We start from the raw sequence: 22,184 nt of genomic DNA, 5'->3' as shown, positions 1-22,184 counted from the left end.
AGGTATAGAGAACATCAGTTGTAGTTTGCATAGCAAAGTATCCCAAGACTTCATGGCTTAAACCAACAAATATTTATTATTTCTCACACTTCTGTGGGTTGACTCGGTAGTTCTTCCGACCTAGGCCAGCTCACTCCCTTGTGGCATGTGGCGATAAAAACTTGGGCTAGTCCAGGCTTATTTACATAGTGGTAGAAAGGGCAAACTCTAGTGCATGAGCTCTTTTAAGCTTCTGCTTATGTCATGTTGCTCAGTGTCTTATTGGCCAAAGCAAGTCAAGCCAAGCACAGATTCAATGGATTGAAGAAATAGATTCCATCTCTTGATGGGAGGAGCTTCAAATATTTGTGGCTTTTTTCTTTCACCCAGGCAGAATGGTTTTAATGGCCATTTTGATGACTCTAAAGATGTTCTGCAGATTTTATTCCCTGGCTTGTATTTATGGAAAAAGAAATTTTTGGTTCCTGGGACATATACTTTGAGTTAGTTTTTTTTCCCCCTTCTTTATCTGTGGCTGTAGAATATTCACCCCACCATCAACCCGTGAACTCTGTGGACAGCTGACTGTCCTGTAAGAGAATAACAATTTATGACCTTGATTTAGTTAATGGTGTATTCTCTAAATTATCTAGTACTTGCCTAGAAGTGGCCATGTACCTGTAACCATAAGGTCGTTTTTTGTGTTTTTTTTTTGAAAAAACTTGTAATATTTACATATTCAGAGACTACATGGCATTCTGTTTTCCCCCTGTTTCATTTAGGAGCCCTTTAAAAAAAGTGTTAAAAATGAACAAGAGATACATAGTTATGGTGCAAAATAAAAACAAATAGTACAAAATACAATACAAAATAGAAAAGAAAATTAACAGAAAAAAAATATAGTCACCTGAAATCCCACCACTTAGCCAAAGTTAATGTTTTTGGTGTTATTTTCAATCCAGTCACTTGGTAATTCTTGGCCCTTTCTACTACGTAGACACAAAGGTAGACTTACAACCCAATTTTTCCATAAATAGCCCTTACATTAATGATGACTTACATTAATTCTTGCACATAGTTATAACTTTAAAAAGGACTCTTTTAAAAAATATGAATTGAGCTTTTGTATTGTAATTATGTAACAAACATCGCAGTAAGGCTTGAATGGTGACAGATTTTCTGTGCCTCGACTACATGCTTTCTTAGCTTTTAGTTTTGAAGAAAGAAGCTCTTACTTCATAGGTAAAAGTCTTGTCCAGAGGTCACCATTCATTTAACAAAGTGTTTTTTCTCTGTTTAGATGTGACCTTGTGTCCTTTCTTGGGCTGTGAATATCAATGCCACATGGCGCCATTTGGAGGGGCGTGTTACTGTCCCCCAGGTTACGTTGTCGACCAAAATAACACCCGTAAATGTATTGGTAAGTGACAGGTGGCAGAGCCTGTGCTTTCGTCACAGTGCTTGCCACACTGATGGGTTCTGATGGGTTCTGATGGGTTCTATGACCTTTGACAAGAAGTTTATACTTGTGCATAGGAGTGATGGTCTGTATGGTAAAGGGCAGCACAATGCTCACAGAAAACCTGGATGATGTGAAATTTTAATTCTGAGAAGTTTCTGTGAGGTGCACAAGGCAAAACAGTGGTTCTGTGCTGAGTGAGTTGATAGCTACATGGATACCTTTTACTACCTGAAGATGGAGATAGTCTTTTTGTGTTTTCTTTTTGAGTATTTGGAAGCAGGGTTGGTATGGCCATACTGGGTGTTAAATACTGAAATACTGCCATGCAGTTGGTAAACAGTGGCTGCTTGGAACCCATCAAGTCCCCCCCCCCCCCAACCCCGCTTCTCTGGCCTCTTCCCCAGTATGCTCAGACCGTTCCAGGATCCAGCAACTAAAGTGGGGTTCATAGCAGAAGAGCACCAGGCCACTGCTCCGCTGATCACACTGCCACACTGAGCTGTGCTGGTGGTTAATCCCACTGATTTTTTTTTTTTTTTAACCTCTCCTGGAAGCTAACATTCAAGAAGGACAAACTCTACCCTGTTGCTTCCAGCTGGTGGCTGACATTGAACTAGGCACCAATGCACCAAATATTCCCCACACCTCTCCTACCCAAATCATAAGAATGACTTCTCTCACTGGGAAGTTTTGAATTCGATATGAGCTAGATTTGTATCCCACTGAGGTTAGGATGGGGTCTTATGATGGGAGAATTAGACATGGCCAAGTATCATTGATTGTCAGTTTTTTAGGATTTGAACAATGAATTTTTAATGCTCCGATTTCTTTTTTCTTCTTTCTAATTTTTGACATGTGAATGACAAATGTAGTAGCAGAAAATGACCACAGAGGTTTAAAAAAAAACTTTGTTTTTGCTGGTGTTTGGAGAAGGCATCTAGAAGGCAACTGAAACGATTCATTAAAATTAAGTTTGGTAGTCATCTATAGATCTCCAAAAGATAGATGATTCAGAATTTTTCCTGTTCTTTGATATTCCATAGACATTTGAGATGCTTCAGGGCTTTCTGGATAAAAGCAAAACATGGCATACATAAGAAGTACTTTTATAAAACTGTTTCTTATGAAATAACATCTAAAATATTAACATCATTTGGTCAAAAAGATTGACTTTAGAAAAAACCTAATGAACTTATTCAGTCTTTAGTCTCAGCTCATGGTTTCCAATTTAAATATACTTTCACAGTTATGGTTGATCTTTATAACCACTCTAGCCAGAATAACTTTTAATGCCAGAAATAAACTCTGCTTTACAAATTAAACTTGGACCTGTTGAGAAAAGCTATTCCTCAATGTTAATGAGAACTATAAAAATGGGACTGATTTCCCTGTCATATGCCAAGAAAAACAGGATTTTTATATCTGGTAAAGCAATCCAGTTGAAGTTGTCCTTTTGTTCAAAGTGGGTAATTTTAGGTTTCTAATGTCAGGGACCGTATCTCAAAGTTTGCCCAAAGATTGCTCCTTTTAAGTAACTATATTTGACATTTTAAGATCACGTGCTTTATGCAAGGCAGCCCTAGAGAAGCCGAAGACTCACAGAGAACGCTGAATTATTTGAGAAAACCGCAAATTTCTAATCATTTCAAAACATTTTGTAAATAAAACATGATTTGCAACCGGCATTAAGTGAGAACACGTTCTGTGTTTTCTTATCATTCTCCTTACATTGGGGATACATTTAAGACATTTAAAAATGCTTTTCACACGAATGCCCTTCTTTGTTCGGCGGCTTTCTGACTTTGGCACCCCTGCGTGTGTCCCTGGCATCGCTGTGAGGGCAGCACCCCTTTTCTCTCTGTGTGGTGCTCATCTGTGGGTGTGAGGCTGTTCTTTGTCTTTGGCGAATGTCAGGCTTCTCCACCCCCCTTTACTGCCACCCAGCTGCCAATCCGATTTCCAGTGTTTCAGTTCTCCAGGCTCTCCCCCTTTCTTTTAGTAGAAAAGGAATTCCAATAGAAATACCAGAAGCCACATTCTCAGTATTACATCAGCTTTTCCTCTTTCAGCCCCTAAAGAGGAGTTGGGGCTGGCTCGTCTTGCAGTTGAAACTTGACAGGCCTTATGTCTTTTCTGTAAAAATGATTTACTCTTTCAGAATCCCTAGTTCAGTCTAGTGATTCTCCACAACCTGTTTGTTCTCAGCGTTTTTTTGTTTTTGTTTTTGTTTTTACCCTGAAGTCCAGATAGCACATTTTCCAACGTCTTTCCCCGATGTCTAAGTCAGTTATAAGCTTTGGGTTATATATCCAAGGGTCTAGGGCTTCTCATATGTCAGAGGTCTGGGCCACTTCCACTTTTTTTGTAGCCATTAAGAAATGAAAAACTGTCATAACAGGGTTTTTACCTTGAACCTATTAGTGAATGTAATATAAAAAGTTGCAGTATCACGCACAAGATAATTTCAGGATTTAGAGAAAACATTCAATTCAGAGCACACTGGAAGTAGTAGTGTGATCTGATACTGGGCTCTAGTTTCATGTTCCGTGACGAACATCTTTCAATTCCTTGAGTGTGTGCCTGGGATTTTAGTACAGATACCCTCGTTTGGACATCAGCTCAAAAGCTTACATTTGAAGGCCTTAGTGAATTGGAGGCACCTACCACCTGCAGAGACCTTTTCTGTGACCTTCTCTGTCCTTCCAGAACGTATTCTTTGACCCCTGAGTTTTGAGGCTGGGTTAACATTTATGTCAAAGAAGGCGATGTTTTGCTCTCTTTGTGAAGAGAACTCATTAGTTTTAATACATGACATTATGAAACCAGTTACACTTGTTTCAGCTGACTTTTTAAGAGAATTGTTTTGGTTTGCTCTTTGAAGCATTTCAATTCAACAAATACTCTGTAGGGCTGCAATTCTCTGCCTGGCTGACTCATTACAGAGGCTTCAGGTGTTGGAAATCTGCACAACATTTATCATCTTAGACCTGGCTCCGCAGTGAATGCCTCAGTGATAATCAATAATAAAATTGAATAATCCTGACATGAAATCTTGTGTCTTTCTACCATTCATCTGCTGCTGGTAATCTTGACCTGGTGGCATGCTGAAGCAGTTTACTGGGGTTATTGTTTCTGATTGACAGGCCATGCTGTTTGTTGATGGAATGACGTCGTGGTGCAGAGTTAGGGCAGGAAGTTCATTCAGCATGGTGGGATTTCACACAGCCAGATGGATCAGAGGATGTCCAGGGGGGTCTAAGCTAAAAAGGGCTTTTGGAATATTTTCAAAGCAGTATTTCTTGGCAGGAGGGGACAAAGAATAAAAAGGAAATACAAATAATAGGGTGGAAGGTGGGTATTGAAATGCATTACTTTAGTGTTTTATATAGTTTGCACTGTCTTTCCTGTGCTCATGAAAATCCTCAAGACTAGTTTCATTTTTCTTGTCTTCAGTTTAATTGACTATGAATATTAATTAGCCTTTATTTTTTCCCAAATGCAGAATATAATTTTATTTAGTCGTTAAAAGTGACAGTAATTTTATAAGCTCATTCAAACCTTTCAAGTACTTGTAGTCCAGGTGATAGGAAGGGCATTTGTACCCACAAATTCCTAGTTTTGGCTTCTCCACCTTTGGTTTTCTTCCGTTTGCCATCAGAACTCCTGCTCCCAGGTGACTCCAGGCTCTTAAGCATAGTCTCATCAGTCTTGCATTCAAAATGAGGTCATGACATTCTGGGAGTTGGAGGGCGAATGTCCTGTACTTTCATTCCTGCTGAGGTGAAGCCTCGGGTGGTATTTTCTCACGGCTCAGATGAGGGCACAGAAGAGATTGATCCATGAGGGCTTTTTGTTTATACCTAGATGTCCTTTCATCTTGCCATGTCCAAATTGGATTAATTTTTTTCTTTGGTTAGTAACAGTCCTTGAAAAGAAAGATATGCTGGCTCATGTTGTGATGTTTGGGAAAACTAGAACCATTAGCTTATTTCTAGGTTCTTCTTGGGCTTTCTAGTTAAGGAGTCATGAGATGGTGAGCCATCTCTAGCAGGGGTGGGAGAACCCAATTTGCAACGCTTACATTTACTGCAAATGTAATCAGATCCTAGAAATCTGGAGAATTCTAGGCCTGAGGGTACAATGGTTTCAGGAATTATAATTTACTTGAGAATTTTCTGAAGCTCACGGGCCTGGGAACCTTGTTGATAATAGGCTGTGGAAGTCATCCTTTCAGGGAAGAGAGCAGGGTGAAGAATGGACATGATCTTGGAAGGTCAAACAAAGCATTTGGCATCGATCTGTCAAGAAGAGGACAACTTCTGTACCCGTTAAGCTTTACAATCTTTGAGAAACACTCTTTAGATCGTGTTGTTCTCCCCCCCAATATTGTATTGCTTATAGGTCAATTATACTGAATCACTTTTTACATAGTAGAACTGGGACAACTGTGGCTTTGAACAGGCTTCTATCATGTAATGGGCTTTCAATAAACATTTATTAAATGAATGAATAATAAGTTAATGAAGATATTTCTCATGTCTTCAAAATAATTTCAACTTAATTTGGTTATGATTTTTTTTGACATCGGAGGAAAGGCAGCTGCGTAAATACACCTTTCCAAATACTTTATTGCAGTCACAGATTTGTGTCTTCTTAAGGGTCTGGCTATAAGGCAGGTCTTACTTTATTCTGAAGTAGCAATGTCCTATAGAGCTTTCTTCAATGATGGAAATGTTCTATATCTATACCTTCTAGCATGGTAACCACTAATCATATGTGGCTATTGAGCACTTGAAATGTGGCAGGTGTGACTGACAAAGTGAATTATTAATTTTATTTCATTTTAATTCATTTAAATCTACATTTAAGAAGCCATAGAGGCCTATTGGCTACCATATTGGAAAGCACAATTTTAAAGGAAAGTATTTACATCAAAATTCAGATATTTTGTAAGCCAACATTAATAAATGAAATGCAATATCACAAGACTATGAATCCAAGCAACATTGTGCATCTTCTATAAAGTTATCCTTTATGTAGATTTTTATAAACCTGTATAAATGTTCTTGGTTTATCCTAGGGGGAAGAAGCCAGTTCTGAGTTCCTATTGTATGCTTAGAATCTGTGCTACCCTCAGACATGTTTATTTAGACAGGGTCATCACCATATTCCTGTACAGCTCTTGTCCAAGTTTTTTTTTAGAGGGTGATAAAGAAATGCTGGCAAACATGATTGCAAATGTTCATTTCTTGTGCATCAGATTTTGACGATTGCCAGATATGGGGAATTTGTGACCAGATGTGTGAAGACCGAATTGGCCACCACCAGTGCCATTGTGCGGAAGGGTATATCTTGGAGCATGAGCAGCATTGCAAAGCTAATACATCCTGTGAGTAAATTAGAGCACTTGTATCTCTGTACAGTAAAGTCCTGACTAATATCCTCCTTCTACAGCAGATGACGAAAGAAATTCACAAATCAGTAGTGTCTCCTGCTGCTGGAAGAATGGCTCAACATTAATTTTACACTTTGATTATTAGGGACCAATTTGTGGATTAATGATGACCATTATTAATAGTTTTTTTTAATTGGTTGCTTGTTCACTTTGGGCCTGGGCTATTATGTCATCCACCACAGTTAATCATGGAATAAATTTTATGCCTACATTTGACCTACTTGGGCATTTAACTTTTAATTTACCCATCACAAATGTAGGTGATAAGGCATCTGTAGAAATAATTTTGGCATTGTTTATGCAAAATTTAAGGGTGTTTCAAAATGTAACTGCTAAATCTGGATTACAGTTTGTTATCCAAATGCCCTCATTCTGCATGTTTTGTTGGAATCAATCTAAGAATATAGTAGTACAGAAGTTATGGAGAAAATCTGTTGAAAAAGATGCTTCTTCCCTTCCTTCCCCTCCCTGCTGAAGTGTTTTGGTTACCATGAATTTCTGGATAAGAAGATCTCAACTTTACTCCCTTTTTCCATTTATTTTTAATTTTTTATTTTTATTTTACACTTGATTTTATAGTACCTTTAGTGGCCTTCTGAAACTTATCTGCGCACATGCTTGAATGACCCATTTTCTAGTTGCTTTTGTGTAGAAATACCTGTTTTGCTGTGCATTAACTTTTAGGGACAACTAATTTTTAACAATTAAATTTATTTATTTTTGAATAGATAATATATTCATATATTCGAATTTTAAATTATAAGAAGAAAATAGTAAATGTCTCCTCCATCTCTTCCCCTCTGCCCAGTTTTCAGTTCCCCTCTCCCATGAATAGTTGCTGTCAATTTCAATTTTAGGGATTGTTAAATGCATAAATAAGGATATACAAACATAGCTATTTAATCCTATTTTTACATGTATGGTAGTAAGCTACCCACACAGGTCTGTATCTTGCCAATGTTACATCATATATTTTCAAGAGGTTTCCATATTAACACAGAGGGGTCTTTCTCATTCTTTTTTTTCTAGTGGCATAATGTTCTATTCTTTAGGTGTGCATAATTTATTTAACTAGTGCCCTACTGATAGACTTCTATGTCATAAAGGCTATGGCCATTACTATTGCAAACAGGACTGTGATGGATAACCTTATTCATTTTGCATACTTGTGAGTATAAAGGCAGAGGTGATTTGGATCTGCCTTTGAAATGTTTTTCAGAGAGTGATTTCCTAGTAATCCTTAAAATGAGTTCTGTGTTTTACACAACCTAAACTTTCACCGGGGGTAAAGTGCCCATTTTATCAAGGATTCTTGAAAATATGTGATATATTCCCGTCTGTGTCATCGAAAGTGCATTAGACTAGCGGTCGGGACACTTGAATTCTTGGCAGACTGTGTTCTTAATTTACTGTGACTTTGAATACTTCATTAAGCATCTTTTTGCCTTGGTTTGCCCATTGGCAAAATGGGTGGAATGGCACCTCTGTGTCTGGGTCAGAAGTTTATTTTAAAATCAAATAAGAAGACAGAGGAGAAAGTATTTGAAAAAGCAGAAAGCATATCAGTTGTAAGTTACTTCATTATCTTTGCTCACTGGAAAGAGTGATAATGCCTTCCTTTACATTTAGCTGGCGAGGCCTCCATTATCTTCTCCCATGGTCGGGATTTGCTAATTGGTGATATTCATGGAAGATCCTTTGCGGTCCTGGTAGAGTCTCAAAATCGTGGAGCGGCGGTGGGTGTGGATTTTCACTATCACCTACAAAGAGTCTTTTGGACTGACACCGTGCAAGATAAGGTAAATAGAAATTTCAGGAGCGTAGCTTGGAGCTGATAGAACCCCAAGCACAAAGTGTTGATAGCTTTTCACTTTGGGGGGAGTTGAGGGGAAAGTTCCTTTGTTTTCTAACAAAAAAGGCCCTTGAGATATTTTATGTTAATCAGCACCTTTTCCATGCTATACTATTACATGGGACCTATTAAACAAAGCAGTCTATTATATGGATTAGCCTTGAGCAACTTTTAATTTTATTCGAAATGGAGTCCAAAAGCCTAATTAAAAGAAATAGTAGACATTCTTTCAAAACTGGATAGATATTTGGTAGTAATTTTTGAAACTTGATCATTTAAAATGTAAAAAGTACTCTGCTTTCCCGAATGATAAAAATCAGATTTTACCTGCATCTTCTAAATGGAACCATAATTGAGGATTGGGTAACAAATATTGACAGTATTTTGTCTAACAGCCAAATTTTCATTGTACTGTCTTATTTGGAAAGTGTGATGGATTTAACTGCAACTTTGAGCAATACAATGGAGATTTTTAAAACAAATTTTATAGACTCCTGAGGAATTATGGAACTTTATTTATTTCTCTTATATTTCCTTGTGCCATTAATAAAATTCTAATTCCATTAAGTGATAATTTGCATGCAATTTTTAAGAATTGAGAATTTGGATTATTAGCCTTTCTGATCTGATGATAGCTAAAAATCGAAACAAACTATCACTACCGTTTCTACCCAAAACGTCCACATTCTTTAATTAAACTTTTGATATATTTACCTCATATAGTCTTTAAAAGAAGTTCTTCCCACCCCCCGTATCCCATGTTGTAAAATAGCAAATCACCAGTGAAATTAATTTTTTAGTCTATGACTGACGTGTACAACATAGATACACTGAATGAAGGATAGGAAAACAGTGCCCGTTTAGTTATGCTTAAGAAGTATAATAATTTGGGTTTTTCTTTCAGGTTTTTTCAGTTGACATTAATGGCTCAAATATCCAAGAAGTTCTCAATGTTTCTATTGATGATCCAGAGAACCTGGCTGTCGACTGGGTTAATAATAAACTTTATATGGTGGAGACCAGGGTCAACCGCATAGATATGGCTAATTTGGATGGAAGCCACCGGGTTATCCTTATCACTGAAAACTTGGGGCATCCTAGAGGAATTGCGCTGGACCCCACTGTTGGGTAAGTGATGTGAAAACACACTGATTCCAGTATTTTGGAGTTTTATGTCTTCTCCTATGCATAAAACATCCATTGGATTAATTAAAGGTTAATTCTGATTTCTTTTAGGCTCTGTGTTCTAGAACCCATTTTACTTTATGTCTCTGTTCATAGAAGCTTTAAAGGAGTTGGCTAAGTATCATCTCATTTGAGGATATGTAATGCAAACACACTTACTGGTATACTAAAACTATGTGATGTTTCTGGGGTATGAACTTTGTTCTTAGTGTTGGCCATATTTGCCTGGCTGAGAGATTGAACTCTGTTCTGACTCAATCCAATAATCTTGTTGCAACTAAACTTTCGTTTCAACTATTATCAAGATGATCACTTTATCATAAACTAGCTGTAAAGTTTTTTAAATTGGGACAATAAGATTGAAACTATCCCTTTTAGTGCTCTCCTGTGGGGGAGATGTCAGTGCTCATCCTGTATCACCAGTTGTTCAGTGTGAATCAATGCAGCAAGATTGATAATGCTTCCTGTTCTTCAGGTAGAAATCCAAATTTTCCTGATCTCCAAATTTGAGAACAGTGATCGGAGACTTAGCTTTCTCTTAGGTTTTCACAGTTGAGTCTTAGGACGCTTGTATAAACTTTGGGCTACTTAAGTGTTGGTTAATAGTGATTATTCATTTCTACCGCATGATATCAGCCATTCTTCCTTGAAAACGATGGATATGTTCTCTAGACTATGCCTTAGAATGGGAAATTAAGGAGGGAAATGGCTTGTTAGCTTATTTTAAAATGTATTTGCAAAAGAGAAATGAATGAGCCAGGGAATGAGGAGAAAGTTAAGAGGGTAAATATGAATTTTTAGATTGCCGTATTAGTGCATTTTTTTTTTTTTTTGGTTAATTTTTTTTATTGGGGAAAATTGGGGAACAGTGTGTTTCTCCAGGGCCCATCAGCTCCAAGTCGTTATCCTTCAGTCTAGTTGTGGAGGGCGCACCTCAGCTCCAAGTCCAGTTGCTGTTTTCAATCTTTAGTTGCAGGGGGCACAGCCCACCATCCCATGTGGGAATTGAACCGGAAACGTTGTTGTTGAGAGCTCGCGCTCTAACCAACTGAGCCACCTGGCTGCCCCTTAATGCATTTTAAAAGTTGCTATCTGGGGTTGTTGCCTCTCCTGATTGACCTTCATAGTCTCTGCTTTTTAATACTTTTTAATTTCTTTGTTGTTTTATACCCCCATAGTTCTCTAATCAGCTGGATGAAATTTCCATGGATCTAAACACGATCTAAAAATACATTTTCCAGCTAAACTTGTAAAATAACTGACTCTTTCATCTTTTGTTTTTCTTTTGTAGTTATTTATTTTTCTCAGATTTGGAGAGCCTTTCTGGGGGACCTACCGTAGAAAGGGCTTTCATGGATGGCACTAACCGTAAAGATTTGGTAAAAACAAAGCTGGGATGGCCTGCTGGAATAACTCTGGATATTGTATCAAAGCGTGTTTATTGGGTTGATTCCCGGTTTGATTACATTGAGACTGTAACTTATGATGGAATTCAAAGGTAAGAAGTATATATATATATTTATAACTTTATGAGTTTTGGAGAAAGTACATAAAATTTATGGAGAGGAATATCAATGGACCAGAATTAAAATATTGCTTTTTTGGTTGAAATTATGGTTTGAATGACCTTTGTGTTGACATTTGCATGATGTGACCTGCTTTGAGTTTTGTTAACTTTTCTTGTGTTCCATAATAATAATCATTAAATATTGCCTAGAAATTTGTTCTTCGATTTCTCCTCCCAGCTCCTCTTCCACTCCCAGATAAAGCACATTTTTTTCATTAACTCCTGAGTCTATTTATACCCAGGCACATTATACTCTGAGTCCCTTATGCTTTGTTTCTAAAGATCACTTTATCTTTTAGTGTTCTAACTTTCCCCCAATAAATAAGTACTTTATTATTCATTTAACATTTTCTGGTGGAAATTAATTGGATATTTCTCTGGCCTTATATATATTTAAAATTTCAAAGAGAAATTCTGACTCGTATTTTTACCTGGTATACTTCAAAGATACTTAGAATATTTGAATGTAGAATGTGGCATAGTTTTTCTTCATTTTCTTAATCTGATTAAAACTAACTGAAAAATTAGTTAAATTGTTAACTATTTTCTCCTTTTGGTGTTTTCAAAAATTGGTTTAAAAATGGTCTTCAAATTTTGACCAACAAAAATTATTCTGTGCATCCAGCAGACAAACTGGCCAGTTAAACTTTTCTAAATGACTTGATTTTATTATTTTCTCAATGAAAAGAATATTATCATTTCGTTTTCTCTTTTAGCTATTTTGTAAGGATGGTATCACAGTTTGTCACTGGATTTTATATTCTTGGAACAGTCTCTACTTGGTTAAATAAAGTGATTGGGTATTAAGACTATGGCTTCTTGTCACTGAAACTGGTTCCTTTAGTGAGAATATGAATTAATTTATTGAAAAAAATATTAGTTAACCCATTAAGTCATATAAAAATAATTGAGAAATTGCTTATTTTTTTTCTCTTTCACAGCATATATTATATAGTCCAAATATTTTTACGTTGAGGTTAAAGTGAAACATAAAAGATAAAAAATTAATAGAGTTTCAGAAAAATCTGAGTGGTTTGCTGGCTGTGAAGAAACATTAAAGTGATGTTAAAGCTCATGAGTGTAGCTGAAACCATAGGCATTGCCTCTTGCTTTGGTGTCATTCAGGGTTCTGGAATTTGCTAACTGAAAAAAACATTCTCCAATCCTTTTTTTTGTGGATGTATCAATAATTGTGCCCCCCCTTTTAAAGTTAAATTTATTGAGGTGACATTGGTTAATAAAATTATATAGGTTTCAAGTGTACAATTCTATAATACATCATATGTATATTGCATTATGTGTTCACCACGCAAAGGCACCACCAATCGCCTTCCTTCATCTTGTATTTGGCCCCCTTTACCCTTCCCTCCCCTCTTACCCTCTGGTAACCACTAAACTGTTGTCTGTGTCTATGAGTTTTTGGTTGTTTGTCTTATTTTTTTGTTGCTTTCAGTTCTATGTCCCACATATGAGTAAAATCATATGATTCTTGCCTTTTCTGTCTGACTTATTTCTTTTAGCATGATAATCTCAAGATCCATCCACGTTGTCACAAATGGCATCTTCTTTATCCAATCATGTGTTAAAGGACACTTTGGTTGTTTCCATGTCTTGGCTACTGTGAATAATGCTGCAGTGAACATAGGGATACATGTACCTTTACGGATAAATGTTTTCAGACTTTTGGTAAATACCCAGAGGAGGGTTTGCTGGGTCATATGGTAATTCTAGTCTCAATTTTTTTGAGGAACCTCCATACCATTTTCCATAGTAGCTGTAGCAACTTACATTCCCACCAGCAGTGTATGAGAGTTCCCTTTTCTCCACAACCTTTCTAACACTTATTATTAGTCTTGTTGATTATAGACATTTTAACAGGTATGAGGTGGTATCTCATTGTGGTTTTGATTTGCATTTCCCTAATATCTAGTGAAGTTGAACATCTTTTCATATATATGTTGGCCATTTGTATGTCTTCTTAAGAGAGGTGTCTGTTCAGGTCCTCTGCCCATTTTTAAATTGGATTGCTTTTTGATGTTGTTGTTGAGTTGTGTGAGTTCTTTATATATTTTGGATATTAGCCCCTTATTGGAGGTGTTATTTGCAAATATTTTGTCCCATTTGGTTGGTTGCCTCTTTGTTTTGTTGACATTTTCTTTTGCCGTGTGGAAGCTTTTTAGTTTGATATAGTCGCATTTATTTATTTTCGCATTTACTTCCCTTCCCTTTGAGGTCAAATTCATAAAATCCTCTCTAAGACCAAGATAAGTTTAGCACCTATGTTTTCTTCTATGTAATTTCTTGTTTCAGGTCTCATATTTAGGTCTTTGGTCCATTTTGAGTTAATTTTTCTGTATGGTGACAGATGGCAGTCTAGTTTCTTTCTTTTGCATGTGACTTTTTAATTTTCCCAGCACCATTCTCCAATCTTAATGTATCATGTCATTATTGAGTATTTCAAAGTGTGCAGTAACTTGTCACCTTAGTTTCTTTTTTCTCCTTTAGTATGTTTCTAGTGTTAGTATCTTTGAGTCTTCCTAGAGCTGTATTGTGCTTTTTAGTTTTGAGAGGCTGCTAAGATTTTTCTTTGAGGTCTATTATGCCAAAAGAAAAAAAAAGTTTTCCTCATCAGCCATCTTCCATCTCACTTTTAATATGGCCTAACTGAATCATCATTTATGCAGATGTAGTCATAGTGGGCACTGTTGATTTCTTCCCCTTAGCACTTTTCACTTCTGTTTTCTTCCCATTTAAGTAGCTCTGGGCACGCTATGCCTCCACTGCATGTATGGTCAGTTGGTGGCTTCATTGAGAGGAACCCTAAAAGTGGTAGCACTGTTTTTTTCTCTCCCTAGAGTGACATCAGGAACAGGTCTTTGTGTTTGCGGTGGGTTGAACTTTATAACTCACTGTCCTGCACCCTAATTGTTGAGAAATGATCAGTGGTTCAGTGTGAAGTACGTGTGGAAGGCATGCTCTCGCAGACTGCCATTCCCTCGTACACTCTCTCATTTACGGATTTCAAAATGATATGTCCCATCTGTGTCCTTTGATATATGGGGCAACCTTAAAAGAATGAAGAGCAGATAAGAAAACAGTAATTTCTTAAAAAATCTAGAACAAGCTAGGACTGAGACTAGAGTTGAAGTTTCAAAGGTCTTGTCCAAGAGATGAAAATCCTTCTTTCAAATATAGGTGGGAATACACCGGTATCTTAAAATGTATATTATTTATGTCTTCTATATTTGTAAGAAGAAATTTAGCTTTTTAAGCATTTGCTTGAAGTAATTCCACCTTTAATCAAAGTAAAGCAAAAACAAACAAAAACTTGTATGATATATATCTTCTGCAACAGGAAAACAGTGCTTCATGGAGGCTCACGCATTCCTCATCCCTTTGGAATAAGCTTGTTTGAAGAGAGTGTATTCTTTACTGATTGGACAAAGATGGCTGTAATGAAGGCAAACAAGTTCACGGAGACCAACCCACAAGTGTACTACCAGTCTTCCCTGAGGCCCTTTGGAGTGACTGTTTACCATTCCCTCCGGCAGCCCCATGGTAAGCTCCAGAACAATGGAAACCTTGTTTGGTACTGGCCTTGGTAGAAAGGTTTTCTCAAAGCTATGCAAGTTAATGATGAGGAGGTTCTCATGAGATTTGGATGATATTCTCAAATATATGAAGAGTTATCTAGAGAGTTAAACCTTCTGAAATTGGCTCTTCAGATCCTGGGCATGCTTGAGAAATTGACGTATTTCAGAGTTAAAATGTCAAAGCTACAGGGAACTTAGAGATTAATTTAGCAGATTTTTATTGTCACCTGCAATGTGCCAGATCGTGTCTAAATACAAGTGATATAGCAGGAAAGAAACCAAACTCATTCTACTGGGAGAAATCTTGTAATTCAATCCTCTAGTGTTACAGCTGAGGAAACTGAGGCCCAGAAGAAGACAATGACATGCCTAAGTGATCATTTTAGGTGCTGTCAGAGCCATTTATTTTTCTTCTTCTCTGTTGTATATGTCAGACACCTGTTCTTTGGTTTCCATTCGATCTGTCATAGGCTGACTGGGTTTGGTGACCCTGGATGGTCACTTATCCAAAAAGAGAAATATTTGTATTCAGACACTGTTTAGTTTTCTTTTATTTTATAGTACACTTTGTTTGTGTTTCAAGGTTTTAAATTGACATGACTGTCTAGACTATATATGGCTCTTTTCTGTATTTACTTGTGCAGCAAAGAAATGAAATATAAACAACTAGACTATATTGGTAGAATGCTTATTATCAATGAACAGTAATTCAGAGAATGACAAATTTCACTCCGAAACTCTCATGTTAAGTGATGGGTCTCTGACCCTTCCTAGACCGCCACTCTTGTCACTTGGAGTCAGATAATCACATTTTGATCCTATCTGGCTGATGGAAAAAGACTATAATTAGGTTGATTTTTTTTTTTTTTCCCAAAGAAACCATTCAGATGAATGAATATCCTTTAATGTAGTCATCCTGGGAAAACATACTTTATCCGAAAACATACTGTATCTGAAAACATTTTGGAAATCTCTCTTTGGAATTGTCAGTTCACGAACTATTTAAATCTGCCCATGACCGAAAATATTACCCAATTTTATCATCCAAATTATTTCTGTTATTTGCCTCAGAATGATGTCTGGCTGTTGTAAACTCCAAATCAATCCACCTGAGATGGTAAAGAGACTATTTTAAAAAATAAGTCAAGGTCAAGAAGGCAATTTGAAAAGCACATATGACATTTTTAGCTGTGGCAGCATTGTGTACAGTGAACTTTCTGAGGTCGCTGTGTTTGAGGATGGTTTTTGGAAGTGCAAACTGGTTTGTGTTGCAGACATGTAGGGTTTCGGAGTCAGATCTGAATTTCAATCTAGTGTCACTGTTTATCCACTGAATAATCTTGGGCAAATTGTTTCATCTTTTGAAGACTTGGTTTCCTTTTCTGCAAAATTGGGGTACTGCTGCTTATGTCTTAGAGTCATTGATTGTAAGTTGGCTTTCTTATAGAGTAAACATCCAGTGAGTTATAGTTATTTATTATATCTTATGAATGGTAAAAGAGCGCCAAAGTTTTTTTGGGAAGCAGTTATTTTCTAGTCACTGAGACTAGCAGACACAATTACTGGGGGGAGAGAACCCCCAGAATGATCCAGTTGTAGGAATCTTGCTTTTTTTTTTTTTTTTGTAGGAATCTTGCTTTTTGCCCCCACCTGTTTGAGTAGATGGGAGAGCAGCGATGAGATTGGGAGGGCCAGTGCATCTAGATGCGGATGTAGCAACCGGTAGTGATGTCTCCGAATTTTAAACCCATTATTTACTTTCACCTACAGGGCTCAAAGTGGCTTTCCATGTTGGGGATAATTATACGTTTCTAACTGAGATTTAACGCTGTGCATTTTCCCCCCTCCAGCTAGCAATCCATGTGGCAGTAACAATGGGGGCTGTGAGCAGGTCTGCGTCCTCAGTCACAGAACAGATAACGGTGGTTTGGGTTACCGCTGCAAGTGCACTTTTGGCTTCAACCTGGATGTGGATGGCCACCTTTGCGTTGGTAAGAAATCCGTTTTGGACTGTCTTTCTGGCAGGCACCACAGGGGTACGTGCTGCTCTTGGACTGGGCAAGCGTCCTGTGACACTTTTTCACTGAGAATAAGTGTTCTGTAGCCCATAGGGCATCGTCATCAGTGGGCACCGCTCCCCTTCTGCTCAGAGCTGTGTACCTTTCTGTCTGTCCCTTGGGACTCGCCTTTAATTTCACAGCTTGGATTTCCTGGGGCTCCCTTTCCCCTTTGTCTCCTTCCTGAAATCTTTGTCTCCTTTATAAACTATGCTCTTGAAATTCCATAGGATTTAATTTTGAGTTCTTTTTTCTATTATGTATTCCTTTTCCACTTTAGATGTTAGCACTTCCCATCACTTTGATTGACCTGTCCTAGACTGCTACTTATGCCACTTTGAGTCAGGTAATCACATCTTGATCCCACCTGGCTTTATTGCTATCTTCCAACGTAAACTCAAGTGTTGGGGCAGCTCCTTTCCTCATCTATTTTTCTCCTTTCAGTTCAAATGTTCCCTTTATATCTGCCTTTATACTCTGGGATCCAGTCTTACCTTAACGACTTCCTTTTTCCCTCTTTGATTACTCACACATCTACTCATAATCCAGCCCTTGCCTTGGCCTCTGCTGCTGATGAAATCAACTTCTACAGTATTTGTTTCTCTTATTCTGACTTTGACAGTGCTCCTTTTTATGCTTTGGACAAATTCTTGCTCCTCAGATGGTGCTTCTTCTGGCCTAGTATGTAAGTTCTCTTATTCCAATTCAGATAAATTTGTTAGCTTTGTAAATAATCCCAGATATAGATAAAAATCACCCTCATTTAAAAATTCATATTTCTCAGTTTTAGATAGAAATGGCTCCAGAGACCTGCAGAACATACCAGCACAGCATATGTATTTTCATCAAAATTTTCTTTCAGTCAATCCAACTCTGTCTTTAAAATGCAATTTTACCATCCAAATATCATGTATTCTAGATGTTTTCTTGCCATTTGCCACTATCCACCAACATCTCTTTTAGTATCTGGTCTTAGTCAAAGATAACATGCTAGGAAGAGCTGTCTTGACAATTATCATTAAACTAAAATCTGCATGCTACAGATTTCATGCAAAGCAAACGTGATTTAAAAAAAAAATCATGTTTCTAACTATTATATCAATACTATGTTGTCTACTAATTTTGATTTTAAGCTCCTTCTGCAATTTTTGTATCTTTGTCTTGGATATACATCTTTTATCTCTCTGATTTCCTGACATACTGTCACTGTCTCTTTTGATTTTAAACAACACTCATTTCCTATTTCTTCTATTTCTCCCCTTTTTTCACACCTGTAATTTCTTCTCAATAATCGACCTGGTTGCTGTTACTTCTTCTTTTACTGGTCTTGACATCTCAAAAACTGCAGGAGGATTCTTGGTAATGATCTCTAGACAAAAGTATATTCTCGAGAATTTTGATGGAATTACTAGGCAGTTCAGTTTATGCGGCTTTAAAAATAAAGCATATAGGCACCCTCTTTTATATACATGCATCATAAGAATAAGTTTCTCAGGAAGATAAAGATTGTAATACTTGTATGCCTTCATTATCTCCAAGTATGTTTTCCACAGATTTATTTTTTATGTTATTTCAGAATTACGTTTCAGAATTATAAAATCTGTTTTATTGATGTGTAAGTAATTTCTCTGGAATTCAGAGAGGGCAAGAACCATCCTGTGCCTGACTGCTCTCTGTCCTTCTCCTTATAGCTGTTAAGCAGTTCTTGATTTTCTCATCTGAAGTGGCTGTTCGTGGGATCCCATTCACTATCTCTACCCAGGAAGACGTCATGGTTCCAGTGACAGGAAATCCTTCTTTCTTTGTTGGAATTGACTTTGATGCCCAGGAGAATACTATCTTTTTTTCAGATACATCAGTGGACATGATTTATAAACAAAAGGTCGATGGCACAGGTGAGAGAGGGTTTAAAAAATTTTTTTTTGCATGTTTTGTCTGTTTTCAATAACCATGCTAATAATTTGCTTTAGTATTAGAAAACTTTGCATTCACTTCTTAAGCAGAGTCTTTTACTAAGCTTGCTACATACTTTTAGGTCAGGGAAAGAAATCAGTTGCTTTTCTTACAAATTAAATTAAAATGAATACTTCTCCTTTATTTTCAAAATAAGTTATAAATGAGGGTGTATTTTAACAATGACAAAAGCAGTGTAAACGGAGCTGACACTCCATAAGAGTGTCAAGTGCATGAAAACAGTTAATGGGTTACTTGGCGAGAGGCTGTTCCTCATATGCAAACAGCCAGATTGATCCAATGGGACCACTCTCCTTAGGAATGCTGTGCTCCCTGAATGCTGGGCTTGGAATAATAACATTTTTAAAAAGACATGAATTATATGCGAGTATGGGTTTACTGTAAATTGTTAATTGATTGGAATTGTGTTAAAATCTTCATATTGATCACAGAAAGATAAATTAAAGTCAGTCTCATCTTACGTTTGGGTACTTTATTGGATGATGGTACGATCCAGAACTTGGATTTTGCAACCCTGCAGTTTGAAAAAAATTAGCCAGTAAAACATAACAACGAAGAAGGGCAATTCAGGAGCTAGACTGCCGAGTTTTGATCCGTGGCTTCTCACATTTCCTAGTTTTATAATCTTGGGGAAGTTACTTAATTTCTTTCTATCTCACTCTCCTAAATGTGTAATAGGAATAATAATAATGCAGCTATTACATAGCTTGTACAGTTATTGAGAAAAATTTAGGCTAATGCATGTAAAACACCTAAAATAATGCCTGGAAAATAGTAAGTATTCAGGAAATATTAGCTATTATTATACTTGTTACTAGTGAAAAACCGTATTACCCTATTCTATCCTTCCCCCAACCCAGACTTGCTCTTCAGAAGTAATTGCTTTCCATGTTTTCAGCACTTCCATTATTTGTCCCCATGTTTGTAATACTTTGCTTATACTACTATTTCTTGTCATTTTAGACTATTTACTTCCTTGTCACAAATGAGGATTTAACTCTTACATTCCCGCTCCTCCAACTTCCCTCTCTGCCCAGGCTCTTTAAAAAGCTAGATTGTAATTTTTGATTAAATTTATACTAGGCTGTTTATATTATTGAAATGATATAAATATTAGTATTGTTCACTACTAAGCCAAGTAGTATTCTGTGATGGTATTTCTTGAACATTTTTTGATTTTTTTTTCTGGAGTTATCAATTGCCCCACCTTCTTTTGCTCAGTTTCCTATATAATTATCATATATTCCCCCCCCCCCCCAAATGTTCCAACAGATGTATCAAATGTCTATCTATCTATCTATCTATCTATCTATCTATCTATCTATCTATCTACCATCTATCTATCTATAAAGTGCAGATGATTAAATTTTTTCCCCCTCTGGAGACTTCTATTCTCTGTTCCATTGAGACTCATTTCTCTCTGAATCTGGTGCATAGCTCTTGTCTTTCGACTTCCCTTTGCCCCGTTCCAGTGCAGGATCTCCTGTTTTGCATAGGACATTTATTTCTCTTTCCAGATTTTTTCCCCTCATTTTGCTGAAACACAGGACCTAGTAGCTTATTAAGAAAAATGAGCAGAGTGGTATAGTTTTTGAGTTTTTGTATGCCTGGAAGTGTTTTTATCTTGCCTTCTACCTTGACTATTTGGCTGGGTATAGAGTTATAGGGTGAAAACAATTTTACCTTGTAAATTTGAAGACATTGCTTCACTGTCTTCTAGTATCCAGTGTTGAGAATCCTACATCATGTCAAGTACCGTTTCAATGTATTTGACCTTTTGGGCTTGTTATCATTATTGTTTTGTTTTCATTCCTTTCCGGAAGGTTTTAGAATCTTTTTGTTATCCCTTTTATTTGAAGATTTATGTCCTATTCTGGAAGAGTTTCTTGCCTCTGTTTTTTTCTAATCTCTCTGTAATTCTTAATAGTAAAATGTTAAATTAACCATCTATTTGTTTTTTTATTTACTCTCCTAGTTTTAATGTCTTTCATTTTGTTTTCCTTTCTGTTAGATTTTATTTTTCTTTTTGGCACTTTAGTTTTCAGCCCTTTTATTGAATTTTTCAATTTTATTTATAATGTTTTCAATTTTGAAGAGCTCCTTTATGTTCTTGGATTATTCCCTTTTTCCCCATAAAACTTGTTCTTGTTCTAGAAATTCAATATCTTATTTCTCTGAAGATATTAATTACACTAAAAAGTGAATCTTCCTCTTTTAGGTTCCTTTTTCCTTTTGATTTATTTTCAACTTGCTTTTCCATGATGGAGACTTTCTTTCAATTTCTGTAGCCTTGTTTGATATTAAAAGCAAGGTTAATGGATGGGCCTCACCAGCTGGCGAACTTCAGGTGATGAGGCAGCCTTTTGGTTGGGGAGCTCACAAATGTCAGTACTAGTAAATCTTTTTCTGGAGACAGGCAGTTTTTCCTTAGTAGATGTCTCTGTTCCCCTCAGGGTGGAGGGAAAGAGGAGGTGGGGGAGCTGACTGGCAATAGTCTGGAGCAGTACAGAGGACAGGGAGCCGCAGACCTGTCAGTTCAGTGTCCCCGACTCTCCTCTGTGCATTGTGTCCTGAACCCATAGCCTCTCTGCTTCAGTTCCTCTGGAAAAGAAAATCTCTGTTCTGTTAGAGGAGGTAGATGGAAGGGAGTAGAATAGATGTTTAGGGTCTGGGAGGGACCTGGGGGTCTAATTGCTCCTAATACTAACTTTTAACTAAGCCTCTTAGTTGTTTGCCTCTGCCTTTCACAGAGCCTGGTGTCTCTGAGTGCACATATGCTGAGGTTTCTGCATGTGTGTGCGTGTGGGTCTCCCCTCTGCTGGCACTTAGTTTGCAGCTTTCTCCCTCCACTTAGTGAGTTACTCCTCCTCCGATCCCTTTCTTTTCCATACGGTGGAAATCTCTCATCTGCTCTTCTTTTACTGTCATTTTGATAAAGTTTGGAAGGAAGAGGAGGTAAATATGTGTGGTTAATTTGCTCTTTTGAAGCAGAATCCATCTTTTCTGGGGACTAGAATTAGGTCTGCTGAGTTGAGAGAATTCCAGTCAATCTCAGCTCTC

General features: G+C 37.1%; 1 protein-coding gene across 1 annotated transcript in view; it reads left to right on the top strand.

Annotated features, from left to right (window-relative positions):
* LRP2 (LDL receptor related protein 2) overlaps nt 1-22,184 on the top strand; it is a 196,547-nt gene that overhangs the window by 60,621 nt on the left and 113,742 nt on the right. The window contains exons 9-16 of the mRNA XM_019727374.2: nt 1,280-1,399; nt 6,702-6,830; nt 8,526-8,695; nt 9,653-9,876; nt 11,225-11,431; nt 14,856-15,058; nt 16,944-17,084; nt 18,842-19,045. Coding sequence (XP_019582933.2) covers nt 1,280-1,399; nt 6,702-6,830; nt 8,526-8,695; nt 9,653-9,876; nt 11,225-11,431; nt 14,856-15,058; nt 16,944-17,084; nt 18,842-19,045 — 1,398 coding nt within the window. The remainder of the gene's footprint in view (nt 1-1,279; nt 1,400-6,701; nt 6,831-8,525; nt 8,696-9,652; nt 9,877-11,224; nt 11,432-14,855; nt 15,059-16,943; nt 17,085-18,841; nt 19,046-22,184) is intronic.

The sequence above is a fragment of the Rhinolophus sinicus genome, linkage group LG01, assembly GCF_036562045.2.
Source record: "Rhinolophus sinicus isolate RSC01 linkage group LG01, ASM3656204v1, whole genome shotgun sequence".
NCBI lineage: Eukaryota > Metazoa > Chordata > Mammalia > Chiroptera > Rhinolophidae > Rhinolophus > Rhinolophus sinicus.
Note: the sequence above shows the minus strand (reverse complement) of the source record. Positions and strands in the feature narration are given on the sequence as shown.